Raw genomic sequence first — 22,547 nt, 5'->3', positions numbered from 1 at the left:
CCATCAAAGTCTGCATTTCAAAAGTCACTACTTCCCTTCTGAGCCCCGACGTGTGCCCAAACAGTGGTTTACCCCCACTCATAGGGTATCAGCGTACTCAGGAGAAACTGGACAACAACTTTTGGGGTCCAATTTCTCCTGTAACGCTTGGGAAAATAAAAAATTCTGGGCTAAATAATTATTTTTGAGGAAAGAAAACGTATTTATTATTTTCACGGCTCTGCATTATAAACTTCTATGAAGCACTTGGGGGTTCAAAGTGCTCACCACACATCTAGATAAGTTCCTTTCGGGGTCTAGTTTCCAAAATGGGGTCACTTGAGGGGGGTTTCTACTGTTTAGGCACATCAGGGGCTCTGCAAACGCAACGTGACGCCCGCAGAGCATTCCATCAAAGTCTGCATTTCAAAACGTCACTACTTCAATTCCGAGCCCCGGCATGTGCCCAAACAGTAGTTTACCCCCACATATAGGGTATCACCGTACTCAGGAGAAACTGGACAACAAATATTGGGGTCAAATTTCTCCTGTTACCCTTGGGAAAATTAAAAAATTCTGGGCTAAATAATTATTTTTGAGGAAAGAAAACGTATTTATTATTTTCACGGCTCTGCATTATAAACTTCTATGAAGCACTTGGGGGTTCAAAGTGCTCACCACACATCTAGATAAGTTCCTTTCGGGGTCTAGTTTCCAAAATGGGGTCACTTGTGGGGGGTTTCTACTGTTAAGCCACATCAGGGGCTCTGCAAACGCAACGTGACGCCCACAGAGCATTCCATCAAAGTCTGCATTTCAAAACGTCACTACTTCACTTCCGAGCCTCGGCATGTGCCCAAACAGTGGTTTACCCCCACATATGGGGTATCAGCGTACTCAGGAGAAACTGGACAACAACTTTTGGGATCCAATTTCTCCTGTTACCCTTGGGAAAATAAAAAATTCTGGGCTAAATAATTATTTTTGAGGAAAGAAAACGTATTTATTATTTTCACGGCTCTGCATTATAAACTTCTATGAAGCACTTGGGGGTTCAAAGTGCTCACCACACATCTAGATAAGTTCCTTTCGGGGTCTAGTTTCCAAAATGGGGTCACTTGTGGGGGGTTTCTACTGTTTAGGCACATCAGGGGCTCTGCAAACGCAACGTGACGCCCGCAGAGCATTCCATCAAAGTCTGCATTTCAAAACGTCACTACTTCAATTCCGAGCCCCGGCATGTGCCCAAACAGTAGTTTACCCCCACATATGGGGTATCACCGTACTCAGGAGAAACTGGACAACAAATATTGGGGTCAAATTTCTCCTGTTACCCTTGGGAAAATTAACAAATTCTGGGCTAAATAATTATTTTTGAGGAAAGAAAACGTATTTATTATTTTCACGGCTCTGCATTATAAACTTCTATGAAGCACTTGGGGGTTCAAAGTGCTCACCACACATCTAGATAAGTTCCTTTCGGGGTCTAGTTTCCAAAATGGGGTCACTTGTGGGGGGGTTTCTACTGTTAAGCCACATCAGGGGCTCTGCAAACGCAACGTGACGCCCACAGAGCATTCCATCAAAGTCTGCATTTCAAAACGTCACTACTTCACTTCCGAGCCTCGGCATGTGCCCAAACAGTGGTTTACCCCCACATATGGGGTATCAGCGTACTCAGGAGAAACTGGACAACAACTTTTGGGATCCAATTTCTCCTGTTACCCTTGGGAAAATAAAAAATTCTGGGCTAAATAATTATTTTTGAGGAAAGAAAACGTATTTATTATTTTCACGGCTCTGCATTATAAACTTCTATGAAGCACTTGGGGGTTCAAAGTGCTCACCACACATCTAGATAAGTTCCTTTCGGGGTCTAGTTTCCAAAATGGGGTCACTTGTGGGGGGTTTCTACTGTTAAGCCACATCAGGGGCTCTGCAAACGCAACGTGACGCCCACAGAGCATTCCATCAAAGTCTGCATTTCAAAATGTCACTACTTCACTTCCGAGCCCCGGCATGTGCCCAAACAGTGGTTTACCCCCACATATGGGGTATCAGCGTACTCAGGAGAAACTGGACAACAACTTTTGGGGTCAAATTTCTCCTGTTACCCTTTGTAAAATAAAAAATTGCAGGCTAAAAGATCATTTTTGAGAAAATAATTTTTTATTTTTTATTTTCATGGCTCTGCGTTATAAACTTCTGTGAAGCACTTGGGGGTTCAAAGTCCTCACCACACATCTAGATTAGTTCCTTTGGGGGTCTAGTTTCCAAAATGGGGTAATTTCTGGGGGATCGCCAATGTTTAGGCACACAGGGGCTCTCCAAACGTGACATGGTGTCCGCTAATGATTGGAGCTAATTTTCCATTTAAAAAGCCAAATGGCGTGCCATCCCTTCCGAGCCCTGCCGTGCACCCAAACAGTGGTTTACCCCCACATATGGGGTATCAGCGTACTCAGGACAAACTGGACAACAATATTTGGGGTCCAATTTCTCCTATTATCCTTGGCAAAATAGGAAATTCCAGGCTAAAAAATCATTTTTGAGGAAAGAAAAATTATTTTTTATTTTCATGGCTCTGCGTTATAAACTTCTGTGAAGCACCTGGGGGTTTAAAGTGCTCAATATGCATCTAGATAAGTTCCTTGGGGGGTCTAGTTTCCAAAATGGGGTCACTTGTGGGGGAGCTCCAATGCATAGGCACACAGGAGCTCTCCAAACGCGACATGGTGTCCGCTAACAATTGGAGCTAATTTTCCATTCAAAAAGTCAAATGGCGCGCCTTCCCTTCCGAGCCCTGCCGTGTGCCCAAACAGTGGTTTACCCCCACATATGAGGTATCGTCGTACTCGGGAGAAATTGCCCAACAAATTTTATGATCCATTTTATCCTACTGCCCATGTGAAAATGAAAAAATTGAGGCGAAAAGAATTTTTTTGTGAAAAAAAAGTACTTTTTCATTTTTACAGATCAATTTGTGAAGCACCTGAGGGTTTAAAGTGCTCACTAGGCATCTAAATAAGTTCCTTGGGGGGTCTAGTTTCCAAAATGGGGTCACTTGTGGGGGAGCGCCAATGTTTAGGCACACAGGAGCTCTCCAAACGCGACATGGTGTCCGCTAACGATGGAAATAATTTTTCATTCAAAAAGTCAAATGGCGCTCCTTCCCTTCCGAGCCTTACCATGTGCCCAAACAGTGGTTTACCCCCACATATGAGGTATCGGCGTACTCAGGAGAAATTGCCCAACACATTTTAGGATCCATTTTATCCTGTTGCCCATGTGAAAATGAAAAAATTGAGGCTAAAATAATTTTTTTGTGAAAAAAAAGTACTTTTTCATTTTTACGGATCAATTTGTGAAGCACCTGGGGGTTCAAAGTGCTCACTATGCATCTAGATAAGTTCCTTGGGGCGTCTAGTTTCCAAAATGGGGTCACTTGTGGGGGAGCTCCAATTTTTAGGCACACGGGGGCTCTCCAAACGTGACATGGTGTCCGCTAAAGAGTGGAGCCAATTTTTGATTCAAAAAGTCAAATGGCGCTCCTTCCCTTCCAAGCCCTGCCGTGCGCCCAAACAGTGGTTTACCCCCACATATGAGGTATCAGCGTACTCAGGACAAATTGAACAACACCTTTCGTGGTTCAGTTTCTCCTTTTACCATTGGGAAAATAAAAAAATTGTTGCTAAAAGATAATTTTTGTGACTAAAAAGTTAAATGTTCATTTTTTCCTTCCATGTTGCTTCTGCTGCTGTGAAGCACCTGAAGGGTTAATAAACTTCTTGAATGTGGTTTTGAGTACCTTGAGGGGTGCAGTTTTTAGAATGGTGTCACTTTTGGGTATTTTCAGCCATATAGACCCCTCAAACTGACTTCAAATGTGAGGTGGTCCCTAAAAAAAATGGTTTTGTAAATTTCGTTGTAAAAATGACAAATCGCTGGTCAAATTTTAACCCTTATAACTTCCTAACAAAAAAAAATTTTGTTTCCAAAATTGTGCTGTTGTAAAGTAAACACGTGGGAAATGTTATTTATTAACTATTTTGTGTCACATATCTCTCTGGTTTAACAGAATAAAAATTCAAAATGTGAAAATTGCGAAATTTTCAAAATTTTCGCCAAATTTCCGTTTTTATCACAAATAAACGCAGAATTTATTGACCTAAATTTACCACTAACATGAAGCCCAATATGTCACGAAAAAACAATCTCAGAACCGCTAGGATCCGTTGAAGCGTTCCTGAGTTATTACCTCATAAAGGGACACTGGTCAGAATTGCAAAAAACGGCAAGGTCTTTAAGGTCAAAATAGGCTGGGTCATGAAGGGGTTAAAAATAAAGTTTTTGATGCTTTGAGTATTTTATGCTTTTTTTTTTATCTCATTGCTGCATTATCTTAGTGGGTAAAAACTCTGAAAGAATTCGCATTCTGTATTTAGAAAAAAATGCGCCGCAGGTGAAAAAAGCAGGGAAAAAGAAAACACAACATGTTCATAAGAATTTAGAAGTCTCATTCATTTAGCTGGTACTGAGTTTTTACGCAAAAATGTGCAAGAGAAAAGCACAGCAAAAAAAAACGCAATGTGTGAACATGCCTTTATACCCGTAGTAGCATGGTCAATATTAGATGTAAAATGCAGCGGAATATGTTGGCGCTATAGAAATTACATTATTATTATTAGAATGATAGCTTATGTAAGTAAATGACTTAAAATGATGTACAGTCATAATGATGTGATAAAACTAAAATCACTAGAAAACGACTTGCTAAAGTCAGAACGTAACACTACTGTGTTTGATAGAATAAAAGAAGACACTAGATATTTACTAGGTGGTCGGAGCCTGACACTACCTTAACAGAACACCCACCATTTTTTATTAATTGTGTGATAAGAAAGTGATAAAACTGATATTGTGTATCTTGATGACTGAAATTGCATCACAGTAAAGCATATGGATTGGGAGAAAATACAGAGATGAATAGGAAATACACACAGATACTGTATAGTGATAAGTGCTGCTTTCCGATTGTGAGCATTGGCGAACAAGCAAAACCTACTTTTCAAATTTAGCCAGGACATCGGCCACCACAGCTCTACTTTCAATGGCTTTATCCGTGACCCCATTGTACTCGAAGAGGGCAAACATATTTCGGCTATCTTCCATGGCCAGGCCCCGGATCAACTTCTCTACAACCTACAAAGAGAGAATAACTTTTGTTATGAAGGACGGATGTTAGGTTTCGATTGTGGACACATTTCAGTGTAGTATTAAACCATGGTTTTGTAACTCTCCCCGCCCTGTATGGTCAGTTCATGTCAAGGACTCACCTCGCCAGCTGTGGTGTGAGAGTTGATAGTGATCTTACAAGCTCCTCCACCATGGCAGTATACTGTGGTTGTAATTTCCTGCCTCTTAATTAAAGCTTCAATTTCATCTCGAGATGGCACAAACTCCCTGCATTTGGCTGTTTTCAAGGATTCGTAGATAAATGCTGCATACTTTTCCATCTCCGAACCTTGGAAGTGTTCTCGTATTCTGCAAAGGTAAAATAAACAGACAAGCAAAAAGCATTAGTTGCCTTACTTAATATAATAAATAGTAAAAAAAAAAGTAAGAAACCACTGACATAGAAACACATGAATTAAAGATGCACTCCCATGAAGTTTTTTCCATTAAATTTTTGTACATTATTGACTAGTGTGCATGTGTTAAAATACTCACCTACCGCCGTCTTCTCCGGTATCCAGCGTTGTTCTGCTCCACTTCTCAATGGTGTCACTTCAGACTCTCCAGTTCACGTTATGCTCTATACATGAGCTGGTAGGCTCTTACAGTGCTTCATTCTGACGCCCCATAGGCTTACATTGTAAAAGCCACTTCCAGGAGATGCAGAGCATAGTTCGTTGCCCCAATGCCTGGAAGCGAGCAGCTGCAGGGAGAATAAAACTTCATTTTCTCCCTGTAGCCACTATTCCAGTAACAGCTGAGCATGATTAAAACATTATTTACCTGCAGATTAACACTTTATCTGCAGGTAAATAGTGCACTTCTTGCTGATTACTTCCTGTTATATTTGTCATTTAAATCGTGATATGCCATCTAAACTTATATCTCACCTCTTCAGGTGAAATTTGAGATACTTCAGAATACTGCGACTAGGTGGAAAAGTACAGCTCAGACACGTGAGAATCTGCCAGTGATACAGGTTCCCGATGCTGCCAGGATGTAGAGCTTTGTTGGTCTGCTTAATAAGCTGACAGTAAAGTTCATCTCTCAAAGGTCGCAAGTCATGACCAGTCTGAAGAATACCCTGGATTATTGGCACAGGATCAGGGAGAGACTCGAGCTGCTGCAAAGAATTGAATATCTTGATGGCTTCATCCTGAAGCGTTGTATAGCCTTTGTCTTTTAACACTGTAACAAGAATCAACATGGGTAATTAATTCATGAGAACATCTGATAATATTGGGACGATAATGCAATCATAAAGTTAATTAAGTGCCCATTTCATGTAATAACAAAGTGCTCTGCTGGCAGTAATAGCTACTGAAGTGAGTGTACTGTACTCCAGAACCTAGCAGGTCTTTGGCTGTATGACTGCACTCAGTTTAACAGGGAAGGAATGGATCACAATTTAGGAAGATATAGCACAGAACCAGTGCTGAGTCAAGCTTATTGTGACTGTAATATTGATGGCCTATCCTGCTGATACTCCATTAATATCAGATTAGTGGGGTCCATTTACCAGCACATCCACAGATCTGTCAGTGCAACTCTCTGCAGTCCAGTCCTATTCACATAAATGAGACTGAGCTGAAATACCACGCACAGATCCCACAAAATGTATGGTGCTGTGCTTCATACACAATGAAAGGGACACTAGCCCATGGAATCAGCAGATCATAATGGTGCCATCAGTACTGGAAGATCCCTAGTGGTGGTCCTCTCACGTTAGAACATCCTCTGTTTTCAGGCATGGTATTGAGAAGGCATTGCTGAATAAGACTTATATACACTGCTCAAAAAAAATAAAGGGAACACTAAAATACCACATCCTAGATATCATTGAATGAAATATTTCAGTTGCAAATCTTTATTCATTACATAGTGGAATGTGTCGAGAACAATAAAACATAAAAATGATCAATGTAAATCAAAATGAATATCCCATGGTCTGGATGTGGAATTATACTCAAAATCAAAGTGGAAAATCAAATTACAGGCTGATCTAAAATAAGTGGAAATGCCTCAAGACAAGGAAATGATGTTCAATTGTGTGTGTGTGTTGCCTCAATGTACATGTATGACCTCCCTACAACGCCTGGGCATGCTTCTGATGAGGCGGCAAATGGTGTCCTGAGGGATCTCCTCCCAGACCTGGACTAAAGCATCCGCCAACTCCTGGACAGTCTGTGGTGCAACGTGACGTTGGTGGATGGTGCGAGACATGATGTCCCAGATGTGTTCAATTGGATTCAGGTCTGGGGAATGGGCAGGCCAGTCCATAGCTTCAATGCCTTCATCTTGCAGGAACTGCTGACACACTCCAGCCACATGAGGTCTGGCATTGTCCTGCATTAGGAGGAAACCAGGGCCAACCACACCAGCATATGGTCTCACAAGAGGTCTGAGGATCTCATCTTGGTACCTAATGGCAGTTAGGCTACCTCTGGCGAGCACATGAAATGCCACCCCACGCCATTACTGACCCACTGCCAAACCAGTCATGCTGAAGGATGTTGTAGGCAGCAGATCGCTCTCCACGGCGTCTCCATACTCTGTCACGTCTGTCACATGTGCTCAGTGTGAACCTGCTTTCATCTGTGAAAAGCACAGGGTGCCAGTGGCGAATTTGCCAATCCTGATGTTCTGTGGCAAATGCCAAGCGTCCTGCACAGTGTTGGGCTGTGAGCACAACCCCCATCTGTGGACTTCAGGCACTCAGACCATCCTCATGGAGTCAGTTTCTAACCATTTATGCAGACACATGCACATTTGTGGCCTGCTGGAGGTCATTTTGCAGGGCTCTGGCAGTGCTCCTCCTGTTCCTCCTCGCACAAAGGCTGAGGTAGCGGTCCTGCTGCTGGACTGTTGCCTTCTTACGACCCCCTCCACGTCTCTTGGTGTGCTGGCCTGTCTCCTGGTAGCGCCTCTAGCCTCTGGACACTACGCTGACAGACACAGCAAACCTTGCCACAGCTCGCATTGATGTGCCATCCTGGATGAGCTGCACTACCTGAGCTACTTGTGTGGGTGGTAGAGTCCGTCTCATGCTACCACGAGTGTGAAAGCACAACTAACATTCAAAAGTGATCAAAACATCAGCCAGAAAGCATTAGTACTGAGATGTGGTCTGTGGTCCCCACCTGCAGAACCACTCCTTTATTGAGGGTGTCTTGATAATTGCCAATAATTTCCATCTGTTGTCTATTCCATTTGCACAACAGCATGTGAAATTGATTGTCAAACAGTGTTGCTTCCTAAGTGGACTGTTTGATTTCACAGATGTTATATTTATCTGGAGTTATATTCTGTTGTTTAAGTGTTCCCTTTATTTTTTTGAGCAGTGTATAATTTTGAGGAAAAGTTTATTCATTTAACACTATGTTTATTCTGGGCTTCCGAATCCAGAGTGTGGACTCATTCAAAGACTGAATGTCCTCTCTGCATGAGTGTGCACACACGCAGCTGTCAGTCAATAAGTAGGCCCCCCACTGAACTGCTAAGCCCACAATGAACAGAAATCTAATGAAAATTAGCAATTTGGTTAATTGCTGGGGGTCTTAAGACTGAGACCCCACTAGTCTTAAGAATGGGGCTGTGAAGCGCATAGTTTAAAAGGAGCAAAGGCGGCGCATGCATCCAACCGCTCCTGTCGTTGCCTACGGGAATGAACTGCCAGAGATAGCCAAGCACTGTATGCAACCATCTCTCCAATGAACCAGGGCACTTCAGAGTCCAGGTCTTGGATTTGGTGGGGGTCCCTGTGGTAGAATCCTCAATGAGCAGCAAATTATTCCTTGCGTAGATGATAACTTGCTAAGATGGGAATCACCCTTTAATGAAATGCTAGATACGCAGAATCCTCTCCCACAAGGCTATATGTATCACTCAGCTCAGCCATGTCTGTGTGTAACATGCTCATTGCAGATCACATTCGGTGCCAATCAGCTACATGCTATCACATATTCAGAGATGATAAAGGACGTACGGTTTAAGTTGATGTCTCCATAAGGAAGTGGCAGTAATGGAGAATGTAGAGGGTGATGAGTGTAGCGAAGAATTGGATTTCTTTTGTATATCTGCTCTACAACTTCATTATTCAGGCAATTTTCCTATAAAAAGAAAAGAGAAAGCCATTTCCCATGAAACAGAGATCAGGACCATGTCACAACATCATATATATTGGTATTCTTGCCATCTTTTCTTTTTCTTGTGGTTATTATGTTACCTTTGGCAGGACAGCACTTTATCAGATGCTTACCTTGATGTCCTGTATCAGCTGCTGTGTCGGGGTGTCTATAGGCGCCTTAGTGTCAATGACATTCTGAATGGCGCTGGCCCATCTCGTGGCCTCATTCAGCAGCTTGGTGTAAAGGCGATAACAGTGCTTTCGGCCATACACCATCACGTTCCAGTATCCTGGCAAAAACATGGGTATTACACTCATCATACATACTGACATTTTATGCATCACATACACAAAGAAAGGGTTATTCACCAGTTTCCTTAAAGATTTTCTCCTCCGGCTGTACCACAGAACATAGGCTGTTAAGAACCAGCGTGCCCAGTTTAATGGCATTTTTCTCCGAGTTCTTGTAATAGTCTAGTGAATTGTGGGTAAGGACAAACCAACGCTTCTTTAGCTTCAATGATGACATCTTAGGGCTGCTTTTCATTTCTTTGTGGAGCCATCCTATAATATAATATGAAATACAATATTAATGGTGCTGTGAGAAAAATCAATTAGAGCAATACTGTACAGTGATGTGATTTGTGACATACAGCCAATCTCCATACCTGGCCAATGCATAGTAATAATATTTCTATCCTTTCAGTAATCTGTCAGCATATTTTTTTCTTCATAATCTGAGGGCTATATGATGTTGGACAGGGGTGCACAACCTTATTTGGTCCAAAAATCTGCACATAACACTCAGTGTACTTACAAGTGAAACTGACATATGAAACATTTTCTTTTTCTGTCATAATGCGTCGTCGTTTTGTGAAAAAAACGGATCCAGCAAATGTTTCTGCTAGATCCGTTTTTTTCTCATAGACTTGTATTAGCGATGGATTGTGACGGATGGCCTTCCGTTTCATCAGTCGTGCGCTGGATTGGTCATAAAATTGCTGTCCGTCGGGCGGAGACAACGTACAGAGGAATGTTCTTTGTGCACGTCGGAAAATCGCTCAGGGACGGATCCTGCGCTGTCCGTTGTTGGCTATAATGGAAGCCTACGGACACTGTCACTGACTGTCAAAAGCAGGAATCCAGCGACGGATGGCGTCTTTTGAAACTGAACATGCACTGAAGAATTCAGGGAAATTCTCTCTCGCTCTCTCTCTTTTTACTATTGATGTTGCCTATGCAGCATCAATAGTAAAAAGATATAATGTTAAAAATAATAAAAAAAAAAAAAAAAATCGTGATATTCTTACCTTCCGGCGTCCCCCGCAGCCTTCCCGATGCTCGCGATGTTGCCAGCAGCTCCCGTTCCCAGTAATGCCTTGCGAAATGACCCCGATGGCGTAGTGGTCTCGCGTCATCACAGGTCATTGTCTCGCTATGCATCACTGGGAACGGGAACTGCCGGGAGCATCCCGACCATCAAGAAGGCTGCGGGGGACGCTGGAAGGTAAGAATATCACGATTTTTTATTTTTTTTATTATTTTTAACCTGGTTTGTGTTGTGTATGCGTTTTCGCAGCGGAAAAAATGTGGCAAAGACGCATACACAACGTGTGCACATAGCCTCGACGGATCCGTCAAAAAAACAGACCCAGTGCATCCGGTTTTTATAATCTGCACAGGATCCATCTTTTCAACATTTTGACGGATTGTAACTGATTGTAAAAAACGGAAGTGTGAAAGAGGCCTTACTGACCTGCTAGCTGCAGTATTATCTGCTGCTGATCTAGCAGTTCTCTGAATGCTGAGCTCTGTATAACCCCACCCACGCCACTGTTTGGAAGCTTTCTGAGTACACTACATAGGCAGAAAGCTGTCAAGCTGCCAATCAGTGGAGGGGTGTGGCTTGACTACCTGGAAGCAGGTTTATTAGTTTTCTAGTGATAATCTATATATTTTAGGAGTCGGAGTCGATCAATTTTATACTGACTCTGACTCCACCAAAATGAACACTGACTCCAACTCCACAGCCCTGGTACATAGAATTTTATAGAGATTACTACCTTTACAATAGATAGTTCTCAGTAAAAAGGATCATAGTACTGGAAGGAAATAGAAAGCGTTTCATAAAATATAGGTTATTCATTGAATATTAAAGCATTATACAATTTGCAGTATACTTTCTCACCGCATATAATAGGATCCCTCCATAGATTAGAAATGTGTTGTGTGATTTACAGACAAACCATGTAAGAAAGAATCTAGGCACCATGCGTCCATCACACGTCCAGGACACATCTCTATTCCATAGAAGTAAACTAAGAAGTGCAGCTTCCATTATACAATGAGTGCAATTTATGACTGGCGTTGGAATCTGAATACACTTTAAAATATCCTTACAAATGGCGACTAGAACATCAATCAGCAAAACACAGATCTCTTTTATGAAAGGCGATACTAAAGAGATGAATACAATATAACGATATTAGAAGTATCCGCCAATATTTTACGTGGGCTGAGATCAACATCAAAGGGTCAGTCACAGATTCCTTCATATTTAATTCTGTTTTACTGCTCCAATGATAGAGATAGATGTGCACTTCCATAGAATATCATTTTACTAAAAATTTTTTGGGGAAAAATCCAACTTGCATTCATGGCCACATTCTACTTTTTGGAAATAATCTGTTCATTTGACTGCAGAATTTTGGCAAGATACAATATACGTTCGCGTTTCACCTCGGACAATGAATTCCTGCCCTTCCACTCGAGTGTCGCCCTTGGACCTCTGCAGCAATGTTATCCAGTGATGCATTTCTTCGGGTGTGTCTGAGTTACAGTGAAGAACACGATTTGCAGTGATGATTACAAATGAGTTTGGTCTGAAGATGGAAAAAGGGTGGGGAAACGTTAATATTCATAAAATAAACATGGACGTTGTTTGCACAACAGCCGATGGCCCGTTATTTACCCTCAGTGACCAAGTACATATGAAATACGTGGAAAAATACTCATTTCATTATATTTACTGTAAAGCTACCAGTCGTTATGGAAACAATTCCTAGATGTATCATTCTAAATGTCTTGTGAGCAGAACCCTCATAGGGATAGTATCAAGTTTGGAAGTTATCCTCTGTCCACTGGGTAGGGGATACCTTCCCAATCGCTGGGGATCCAACCTTTGGGACCCACACTGATCCTGAGAATTGGGTTTCTGAAAAACCCCGTGTGAATGGAGCAGTGGTTCGATCAATGCGGACTACCGCTTCATTCTTAATGATACCACCACTGCGCTCAGCTGGTCTTCAGCATTTCAATAAACTCCAAACTTGAGAATAGCCCTTTAAAGGGGTTTTCCCATATATGACACTTATAACCTATCACCTTTGCTGGGACTTCTACTTTCAATATCCTGTTTTTCCTCACCACATGGTCCGCCATAGGTACTACAGCTCCACTCATATCTTTTGAACTGATGGAGATACAGTTTACATATCCCAGCAGAATGTTTGCTTTCTTGGCCTTTTTTTCAGAGAATGTGAATGATAACACCAAAACTTTTTCTCCACTCGTGGTTAGTGATTGGGTGAAGGCATTTATTGTCTAACTACTGTGTTTTCTCTTTTTAAATCATAATGACAACCCAAAACATCCAAATGACCCTGATCAAAGTGGTCCCCCTACCACTTATGTCTTCTAGGACTCTACTATGCTAATATTCCAGGGCTTTTTCCTTGTGTGCGAGTTGATTTGTACTTTGGGTTGCCTTTATGTACCAGTACTTTTGTGAAGTTTTGGAAATATGATGAATGCATTACATGATTCACATAGTCATGACATTTACAGACTTTCTGTCATGACACAGCTGTCAGGTGACTCAGGAACAGGGAATCCTTCCCTGTCCTTAACACTAGAGGGCGCCCTGGCTCCCTGTATTCCCCGGGATACTTCTGAAGGTGAAGATGCCGGCGCCTCCACCCTTGCCTTATCTCCTTAGTTAGCCCTTCATCTGCTCTCTTCCCCCACCCATGGAAGAGGAGCGCTACTGTGCAACATAGTACACCAACTAGACAAACAAGGCAACACAAACAAGGGTTAACAGAAAACTCCAGGCATACAAAACATTCACTCACATGTAACAGAGGAATGCACCAGGGTGTGAAGGTAGGGGAATAAACAAAAATAGAGAAGGATAGGGAATTACCACGCATACAAACCAAGCAACAGTCACAGATAACTCCTCTAACTCTCCGTCTCATATGTACTCCTCTCCCTCCGTTAGCCATGCAGCAGATTCTTGCTCAGACAAGGATTTGTAACAGAGCACAGATTAAAAAGGGGAAATAACTGGTTAACTGAGCTCAGCTGTGAGCACAGGGATTTCCAACATGGCCGATTAACCCATATTCTGCCAGAAGAAATAAACACATTAAAATGAAGGAGAAGTGCTTCTCAGCGCTTTAGTTGGAGCAATCAGATGCTGCGGTCTTCTTGCTCCACACTGTCGAGGTAACTCCATGACACTTCCCTTGGTTAATATCAGTGGCACTGATAACTTACCTATCAGGGTTGTCAGAAGCACAGACCGAATCGATCAATCCAACATCCAAAGTTCCCTGTATAGAGACAAAACATCTTTTTAGCAATTATAAAAGGAATCATCCATCTAATTCCACAAGGTCTACTTCTTATGAGTTGATATGCAAATCACCCATTAGATCCAATCCGTGATATGTTCTGTGTGTGCAATGTTGGCAATAAAGGTGAAGCAAATAAAGACCTGTACAAATTTATTCTAGGTAAATGGGCCTTCAGAATGTTATCCTGTTGGATCCCAGGACCGACACTGTTTATCTATCAAGTCAACGTCACATAGTCTTGACTTACTACCCCCTGTGGGACTCACAATCTAAATTTGCTATCATCATGTCCTTGGAGTTTGTAAACCCACGCAAACATGTGGAGAACATTGTGAAGAACATCCAATCTCCATGTAAATGTTGTAGGTGATCCCAGAGCTACAAAGCAACAGCACCAACAACTGAGTAACTGTGCTGATGATAATAGTACTGTTATTAGTGCTATGGATGAAGGTTAATTTGTGTATAATTAGGCCTGCACAGCAACTGTGGATTAGGCTACGTGAACGTAATGTTTGAGCAAATTCTCCCAGTCAATAACCAGAGGAGACTATTCTACAGCATATACATAATAAATAATCTTCACTATGACAAAATTCACATTGAGAAACAGTAAAAAAAATAAAAAAAGTGATCCAGAAAAACAAATCCTGTTGTACATCTGGTTTGCCTCCAACCACTCGTAAAGTATAAAAGCATATGAAGCCTAAATATAATTCATTAATAGACCAATCAAAATGATGATGGTCGTACGGTAGCACTGTGCATTTTAATGTTTTTTGATTGGTACAGATTTCGTATTGTGAATTATGCTGTAAAGACTATTGATTATGTATATACTGTGTAGCAGTCTCCTGGGTATACATGTTGTTGGTTATTGTGGGAGTAGATATTCACTTATTCTCATTCTTGCCTAGGTTGGTTGGAACAAGTCTTATGTGCCATCCATATGCATGAAGGGTCCATTTGACATACGTTTTCCTACGTTGGTACAACTTTACTGAAAACAGGAGTCGAGAATACTTTCACTGCAAGTGTATAAAAAAGCTATAAAAAAGTATTGACATATTGAGCTTAGTGCCCATGATAATGCCAAGACAGTGTGGACTTTATATGAATCACATGCATACTACATATAATATGTACAGTGGGGCAAAAAAGTATTTAGTCAGTCAGCAATAGTGCAAGTTCCACCACTTAAAAAGATGAGAGGCGTCTGTAATTTACATCATAGGTAGACCTCAACTATGGGAGACAAACTGAGAAAAAAAAATCCAGAAAATCACATTGTCTGTTTTTTTAACATTTTATTTGCATATTATGGTGGAAAATAAGTATTTGGTCAGAAACAAAATTTCATCTCAATACTTTGTAACATATCCTTTGTTGGCAATGACAGAGGTCAAACGTTTTCTGTAAGTCTTCACAAGGTTGCCACACACTGTTGTTGGTATGTTGGCCCATTCCTCCATGCAGATCTCCTCTAGAGCAGTGATGTTTTTGGCTTTTCGCTTGGCAACACGGACTTTCAACTCCCTCCAAAGGTTTTCTATAGGGTTGAGATCTGGAGACTGGCTAGGCCACTCCAGGACCTTGAAATGCTTCTTACGAAGCCACTCCTTCGTTGCCCTGGCGGTGTGCTTTGGATCATTGTCATGTTGAAAGACCCAGCCACGTTTCATCTTCAATGCCCTTGCTGATGGAAGGAGGTTTGCACTCAAAATCTCACGATACATGGCCCCATTCATTCTTTCATGTACCCGGATCAGTCATCCTGGCCCCTTTGCAGAGAAACAGCCCCAAAGCATGATGTTTCCACCACCATGCTTTACAGTAGGTATGGTGTTTGATGGATGCAACTCAGTATTCTTTTTCCTCCAAACACGACAAGTTGTGTTTCTACCAAACAGTTCCAGTTTGGTTTCATCAGACCATAGGACATTCTCCCAAAACTCCTCTGGATCATCCAAATGCTCTCTAGCAAACTTCAGACGGGCCCGGACATGTACTGGCTTAAGCAGTGGGACACGTCTGGCACTGCAGGATCTGAGTCCATGGTGGCGTAGTGTGTTACTTATGGTAGGCCTTGTTACATTGGTCCCAGCTCTCTGCAGTTCATTCACTAGGTCCCCCCGCGTGGTTCTGGGATTTTTGCTCACCGTTCTTGTGATCATTCTGACCCCACGGGGTGGGATTTTGCGTGGAGCCCCAGATCGAGGGAGATTATCAGTGGTCTTGTATGTCTTCCATTTTCTAATTATTGCTCCCACTATTGATTTCTTCACTCCAAGCTGGTTGGCTATTGCAGATTCAGTCTTCCCAGCCTGGTGCAGGGCTACAATTTTGTTTCTGGTGTCCTTTGACAGCTCTTTGGTCTTCACCATAGTGGAGTTTGGAGTCAGACTGTTTGAGGGTGTGCACAGGTGTCGTTTTATACTGATAACAAGTTTAAACAGGTGCCATTACTACAGGTAATGAGTGGAGGAAAGAGGAGACTCTTAAAGAAGAAGTTACAGGTCTGTGAGAGCCAGAAATCTTGATTGTTTGTTTCTGACCAAATACTTATTTTCCACCATAATATGCAAAAAAAAATGATAAAAAAACAGACAATGTGATTTTCTGGATTTTTTTTTCTCAGTTTGTCTCCCATAGTTGAGGTCTACCCATGATGTAAATTACAGACCCCTCTCATCTTTTTAAGTGGTGGAACTTGCACTATTGCTGACTGACTAAATACTTTTTTGCCCCACTGTATGTTCTGTATCCATACTTTATATTCATCTATTTATGCCAAGAGTTAAGAATTTGGTTCCTTAACAGATGCGGACCCCAGAAGGGGGTCAATGTCTAATAAGTTACCCCTGGTTTAATAGTAGTGCCTTTAACTGACTGTACAGGGGACAGGTCACCTGCCCCCCTAGACCTTTTTACTAGACTACCATGGCGCAATAACCCAGCGCTAAGGCAAAGTGAATGAAAATGTTATCCCTATTATAATGTATTCAGATAATATTCTGCATTTCAGGTACAATAAGGTGTACGGGAGCAGATTTGTACATACACCTAAATCTTCTATAAGAAAAAGTATTGCATTACTGGACAGACATATCCCTTCTGGAACTTAAAAAAAAAGAGTAAAAAGGTCTTAGTAGGATTAGACTAATCTCGGAATAATACATTCGGCTGAGTGATGAATGAATTCCCACTTACCACAGCATTTTGTGGATTTGCTTGCTCATCGTGCATTTCCCGAATTTCCTGCTCGGTGGATGACTGGACCTGGCTCATAACACTGAACCACTGACTGCAAGAAGAAAAAAGGCAGCACTTGGACATGAGAAGATTTCATACAGGCCACAATCAGTATAAAGTAGGCATCCATCCATACGCTGCACAGACCCAACGTACATGGAGGAACGTGATCTCCTACCACACCTCAGCTGCGTTAGCGCTGAGGAAGTCACCGGAGAATAGGGGCAGGAGGCTTTATACAAATCGCTGCACTTGTTTACTGGAAACACAGATATCATTATGCTCCAATGTTTTGGAAAAGTTGTTCATGAGTCACCAAACAGATAAAGACGACATTATAATATGACTGTGCGCTGGGGTCTATTTCCGTATTGTATTGGGTACTATATCTTTGTAATAAAATGACCTCACGTGACGGAATAGCGTCCTTATTACTAGTCATATACAGTACACTCTCATATGGGGATGCTGGATTTAGGAAGTCTAGTCTGGAGAGTCCAGATATATATTTTTTTGTGTTTTATTATATCACCTTTCAGTTAAAAAGATATCATTTTTTTTTCTTGTATTTTACTATGGCACCCGCTCAGTTAAAGACATATATTTTTCAAAATGTCTTGTGTTACTTTTCATTTGCAGGAAATGTGCCAGTGGGAGGCGTTACCAGTGTGAGTCATGTAGTAACTGACAGTCTGCTTTCCTGATCTACATGTCTCACCCTGGTAACTCTTCCTTCTACTTAATCAGGAGACAGATTCTCAGGAAGATCTATGTCAGACCCACAGTCCTAAATAATTTATATAGAAGAAAAGTGTGGATTTCTCTGGAACAAGACTTCAGATCGCAGATATCAAAGTATCATTTTATTCAGCTTCCTATGATTTACATGCACATATACAGTATATGACTTGGATGAGATGCTACTGACAGATTCCGATTAAGGACAGATATTTTTTTTTAAATTTTAATTGTGTCACTCTTCAGTTAAAGACAGATATCTTTTTTGTATTTTGTTATGTCATCCACTCAATTAAGGACAGATATACTGTATATATTTTTTGTAATTTATGTCACCCTTTTGGCTTGTGCATAGGACTGATTTTCTTATACCCACGATATTCTATGGGGCTGTGCACATATTTGATTTTTTTCCTTGGACTGAGTGGTCTGCGGAAAAAATCGGAGACATGTCTAATTTTGATCCAAGAAGTCAAATCAAAATTGGCCAGGTGTCAGTGCTACAATTTTTCATCTGGTGCCATAATTTCCATGTAATGACACATACTGAAAGTAATTGACGCAACATAACCCAGACAGTTGAAACTGGTTGGACAGCTCCTGTCTTACAGGCCAACAGCAATCTTTCTTATCATAGACCTCACCCGTGTACATAGAAATCTTATATATGCCACTAAAATAAATAGGATACAAATCAAGATACCATTCATTATAATAGATTGGAAGTGAGATGTCTGCAGAATTATAATTCATATCCAGCACAGACATGTTAGAACAATGGGGTTTGCCACCAGACACGTCAAACGGCTGGGAGCCCCAGTGTGAGGACAACTACCACCAGCATTTCTGGGGCTTTTTGGTCACAGTGGATATGTCAAGAAGCATATGGCTGTGCCATTGGTCCAACCAAGAGGTAAAGGGGACCATTCATTTGTATGTAACGTTTTAATATCTCATCATATGACATACGGGCAGAAGAAAATCCATGTGACCTTAATTCTTTAGACAAGCTCATGCTTAACTGACCACCTCCATGGGCTGCCGTGTCATATGCCTCCAGAAAAACATGTCAGGATACATTAAGTTTGGCACACACTTATTCAAGGTATATCTAGTGGAATAAATCTAAGTTAGTAATGCAGAGACTACAAGAGAAAGAGCTAAATGCAAACGTCTTGCACCATAGAACTGAGAAATCCAAACTTTACAAAACTGTTTCTGCAAAACGTGTTTCAGTTTATTTGTAATATTTTATTTAGATTCTAGATAGTGTCAGACTTTTGAGCTAAATGTGGCAATGCCTGTACATGAACAGGAGGTGGCGCTGTAGCTTCAGTAATAATTGACTGTTTCCTGACACAGTTCCTTATATCAAGTTCAGAGTATAAGGAACTCTGAGAAGGGTGAAGAGATCGGCCTACCTGGCATCTTCTGGAGATTCCGCAATTAAATGGTACGTTCGATTTTCCACCACTATGTCAATGCCATTCTCTTTGCCGTTGTTGTCGATGATCTCTCTGTAATAATTGACATTTGGGAATCATTTTAATTTCGTTATAGTGTAGATTAGCATGTACATCACACGTTTTCATGGACACTTTGGTAATAGTAATCCAGGTATTAGCCAAAGTAGGGTATTTCAGAGGTTATTACCTAATATCACCTGTGTGCTTAGGGAATCTGTCATATTGTACACCTGATCTGTGGACAGCATTGTATAAGGAAGGAGAAGCTGGGAAAATGAGATATAGTTTGCTGGAAAATCTTCAGAATAATTTGTATTTCATTAATTGAAATCCCTGGTGTTTCTATGCATGAGTCCAGTGGGCGGTCCTACTAGTGATTGACAGGTATCTCCACATGTACAGTCATACAGGGAAGCCTGTCAATCACTAGTAGGACCGCCCACTGGACTCATGCATACAAACACCAGGGATGTCAATGAGTAAAATGCAAGTTCTACTGAAACTTTTCCCACAAAAATGTATATCAATAAAATGTGTATCATTTCCCACAAAAATGTATATCAATAAAATGTGTATCATTTCCCACAAAAATGTATATCAATCTGCTCAGCTCCTCCTGCTGTATAACATCCTGCCTGCAGATGAGATAACATTTTCTACATGAGAAGCTCCCTTTAAAGGGGTTTTACTTTGTATTCGTATTTTTTCTTCTACTTCCATACAGAATAGCGAGGTAGGGCCAGATAACGTGCTTAGCGCCAACAGCTATGTTATATGTAAAGCCAGTGTCTTAGCTAAAGATCTAATTGTCGTTTAGTTATGTGTAATAATGAGAATAATTCTTCATTTATGATCCAATATTCATAGTAACTTGTCTGAAAATCTAATAATGTCAGATGCCCGAGCAGGACTGGGGACAAGCAATAAACTGGTAAGAACGAAGACAGATGATTTCATATAATGCAGAGAATCTTGGATGAAGCCACGTACTTAGCTTCTCGGAGTTCTATCGTCCCTTTTAATTTTTCCTCACTGTCACTTTCAAAGTACATCAGCTTGGACTGTCGGAGAACAAACCAACGTTTCTTCCAGTTTCTTCTGGACAGAGTCGATGAGCCGCCACCTTTTTTGTAAAGCCAGCCTTGCTTCAAAGCTTCCTGCTTGGACCTGAACCACAGGAAGGTCTCATCTTTCAGGACGCACCAGCGCTTCTTCCATGTATTCATCATCCCACCTATCGAAAGGACAACGGAAGGATCAGTTATAAACTCCTCTGTGACCAAAGATTGTGGTGCCTAAAGGTCCACATCAAAATGTCATTGTTTTAAAAAAAAAAATTACATTTCCAGAGGACCTGTCACCAGGTCAAAAGTGGACAGTTCGTAGCCCAGCATTATTCCTGCCGCTTCCCTGAGAATTCCGTTTTTTGTTATATTTAAATCCGCCATATGGTTCGTGACCAAAGATTTTGGTGCCTAAAGGTCCACATCAAAATGTCATTGTTTAAAAAAAAAAAAAAAAAAAATTACATTTCCAGAGGACCTGTCACCAGGTCAAAAGTGGACAGTTTGTAGCCCAGCATTATTCCTGCCGCTTCCCTGAGAAATCCGTTTTTTGTTATATTTAAATCCGCCGTATGGTTCCATACATATGGGCCTTTTTATTTAGTGCTTGGTCTTTTCCAAGTGGGCGTGGCTCATAGGATTCTCTGGGGGGTGTCTTTTGGCTGCTTTGCTTTATTACCCTTGAGAAATGCCCCCCTTGGTAAAGATCACAAAAATGATCACTAAATAAAAAATGTCCATATCTCTGGAATCATATGGTGGATTTAAAAAAAAAAAAACAAGAAAAACCCTGGAATTTTCAGGGAAGCAGTGGAAATAAAACTATCAAAATCCATCCACTTTTGACCTGGTGGCAGGTCCTCTTGTAAGGGGTAAATATCTTTAATTTTATATCAGGACACTATCTTGTTAATCTCAAGTAGTCTTTTTTTTTAACTTTATTTCCATTTGTAATTTGATGGAATAAATTGATTTAACCTTCGTCCGGCTGAGTAGGTACAATTGTAACTATTCCGTTTTAAAATTGCAATAACTTTTTTTTTTTCGAAAAGCCGTAGAGGGCTGAAATTTCGTGACATCTCTGCAGTTTTGGTCCAGAATATATTGGCGAAATTTCAATAAAATATATATGGAGGTACAATTGTTCCTCTGCAGCCTGTTAACGTTGTAAAATTATGCAGCCTGACGAAGGTTAACCAAACAAATGACATAATCCTCTCCCATGTATAATGATGCTACATGTATGCTTCATCATGACCATTGCAAATCCAAGAATCTCCTGCTATGAGATGGTAAAGGCGCTCTGAATGATATCTGTAGCCCTTATTGTGGCAGAAAAAGGGACCATTTCTACTTTATGTCAGGTCAGTGGCTTTGTGCTGAAAAAATGCCAGAATGGCACCGTGCATCTACTGATATTTACCATGAACGTGGTGGGCGCGTGTCTGCATCCCAGCTGCTCAGTGCGCGGACAGATGGTGGGCACAAAGAGGCTTACATCGCTTATGTAGAATAGTAATTATAGGTACAATAAGTATAATTGGACATGATAATCTGCAAATCCAATGGTCCTGTAATGGGACTCAATGAGTATGGTAGAAAAGAATGGGGGAAGAATCGCTCTAATATATATGTGTATATATATATATATATATATATATATATAGTGCCATGTTAATGCAAATATTTCATTGATGTCTACATTTTAGGCTCAGAATAAAACACAACTCCAGACAGGTGGTTAGCACGATACTTTACATCAGAGTGGATGATGATAAAGCTCTAAGAGCCCATTAAGGGACGTTTTATGACCGTATTCTGGCGTAAAAAGCATTGAAAAGTCACATATCATGGCCGTACTAAAACTATGCGACTTAATAATAAACAGACTCTGACCCTAGCCATTGTATTGAAGCATCTAATGAGCATGTGCAACGATCATTGTGAATGGAGGGGGAGCAGGTCAGCTGTGACATCTTCATCTATGGGTTTTACCAGCTGTGTATGGGGGTGATACCTGTCATAGTAAGACTGCCTCTGCTGATAT

The 22,547-nt window shown here is 41.1% G+C and overlaps 1 protein-coding gene across 1 annotated transcript in view; it reads right to left on the bottom strand.

The window, feature by feature from the left end:
- MYO10 (myosin X) overlaps positions 1-22,547 on the bottom strand; it is a 251,495-nt gene that overhangs the window by 5,407 nt on the left and 223,541 nt on the right. The window contains exons 27-37 of the mRNA XM_069730591.1: positions 20,427-20,670; positions 19,392-19,487; positions 17,191-17,284; positions 13,901-13,956; positions 12,080-12,222; positions 9,710-9,904; positions 9,473-9,630; positions 9,200-9,323; positions 6,105-6,402; positions 5,316-5,523; positions 5,045-5,181 (exon numbers count right to left, since the gene is read on the bottom strand). Of these exons, the coding sequence (XP_069586692.1) occupies positions 5,045-5,181; positions 5,316-5,523; positions 6,105-6,402; positions 9,200-9,323; positions 9,473-9,630; positions 9,710-9,904; positions 12,080-12,222; positions 13,901-13,956; positions 17,191-17,284; positions 19,392-19,487; positions 20,427-20,670 (1,753 nt within the window). The remainder of the gene's footprint in view (positions 1-5,044; positions 5,182-5,315; positions 5,524-6,104; positions 6,403-9,199; positions 9,324-9,472; positions 9,631-9,709; positions 9,905-12,079; positions 12,223-13,900; positions 13,957-17,190; positions 17,285-19,391; positions 19,488-20,426; positions 20,671-22,547) is intronic.

Source organism: Ranitomeya imitator, chromosome 6 (assembly GCF_032444005.1).
Source record: "Ranitomeya imitator isolate aRanImi1 chromosome 6, aRanImi1.pri, whole genome shotgun sequence".
NCBI classification, from domain to species: domain Eukaryota; kingdom Metazoa; phylum Chordata; class Amphibia; order Anura; family Dendrobatidae; genus Ranitomeya; species Ranitomeya imitator.
Note: the sequence above shows the minus strand (reverse complement) of the source record. Positions and strands in the feature narration are given on the sequence as shown.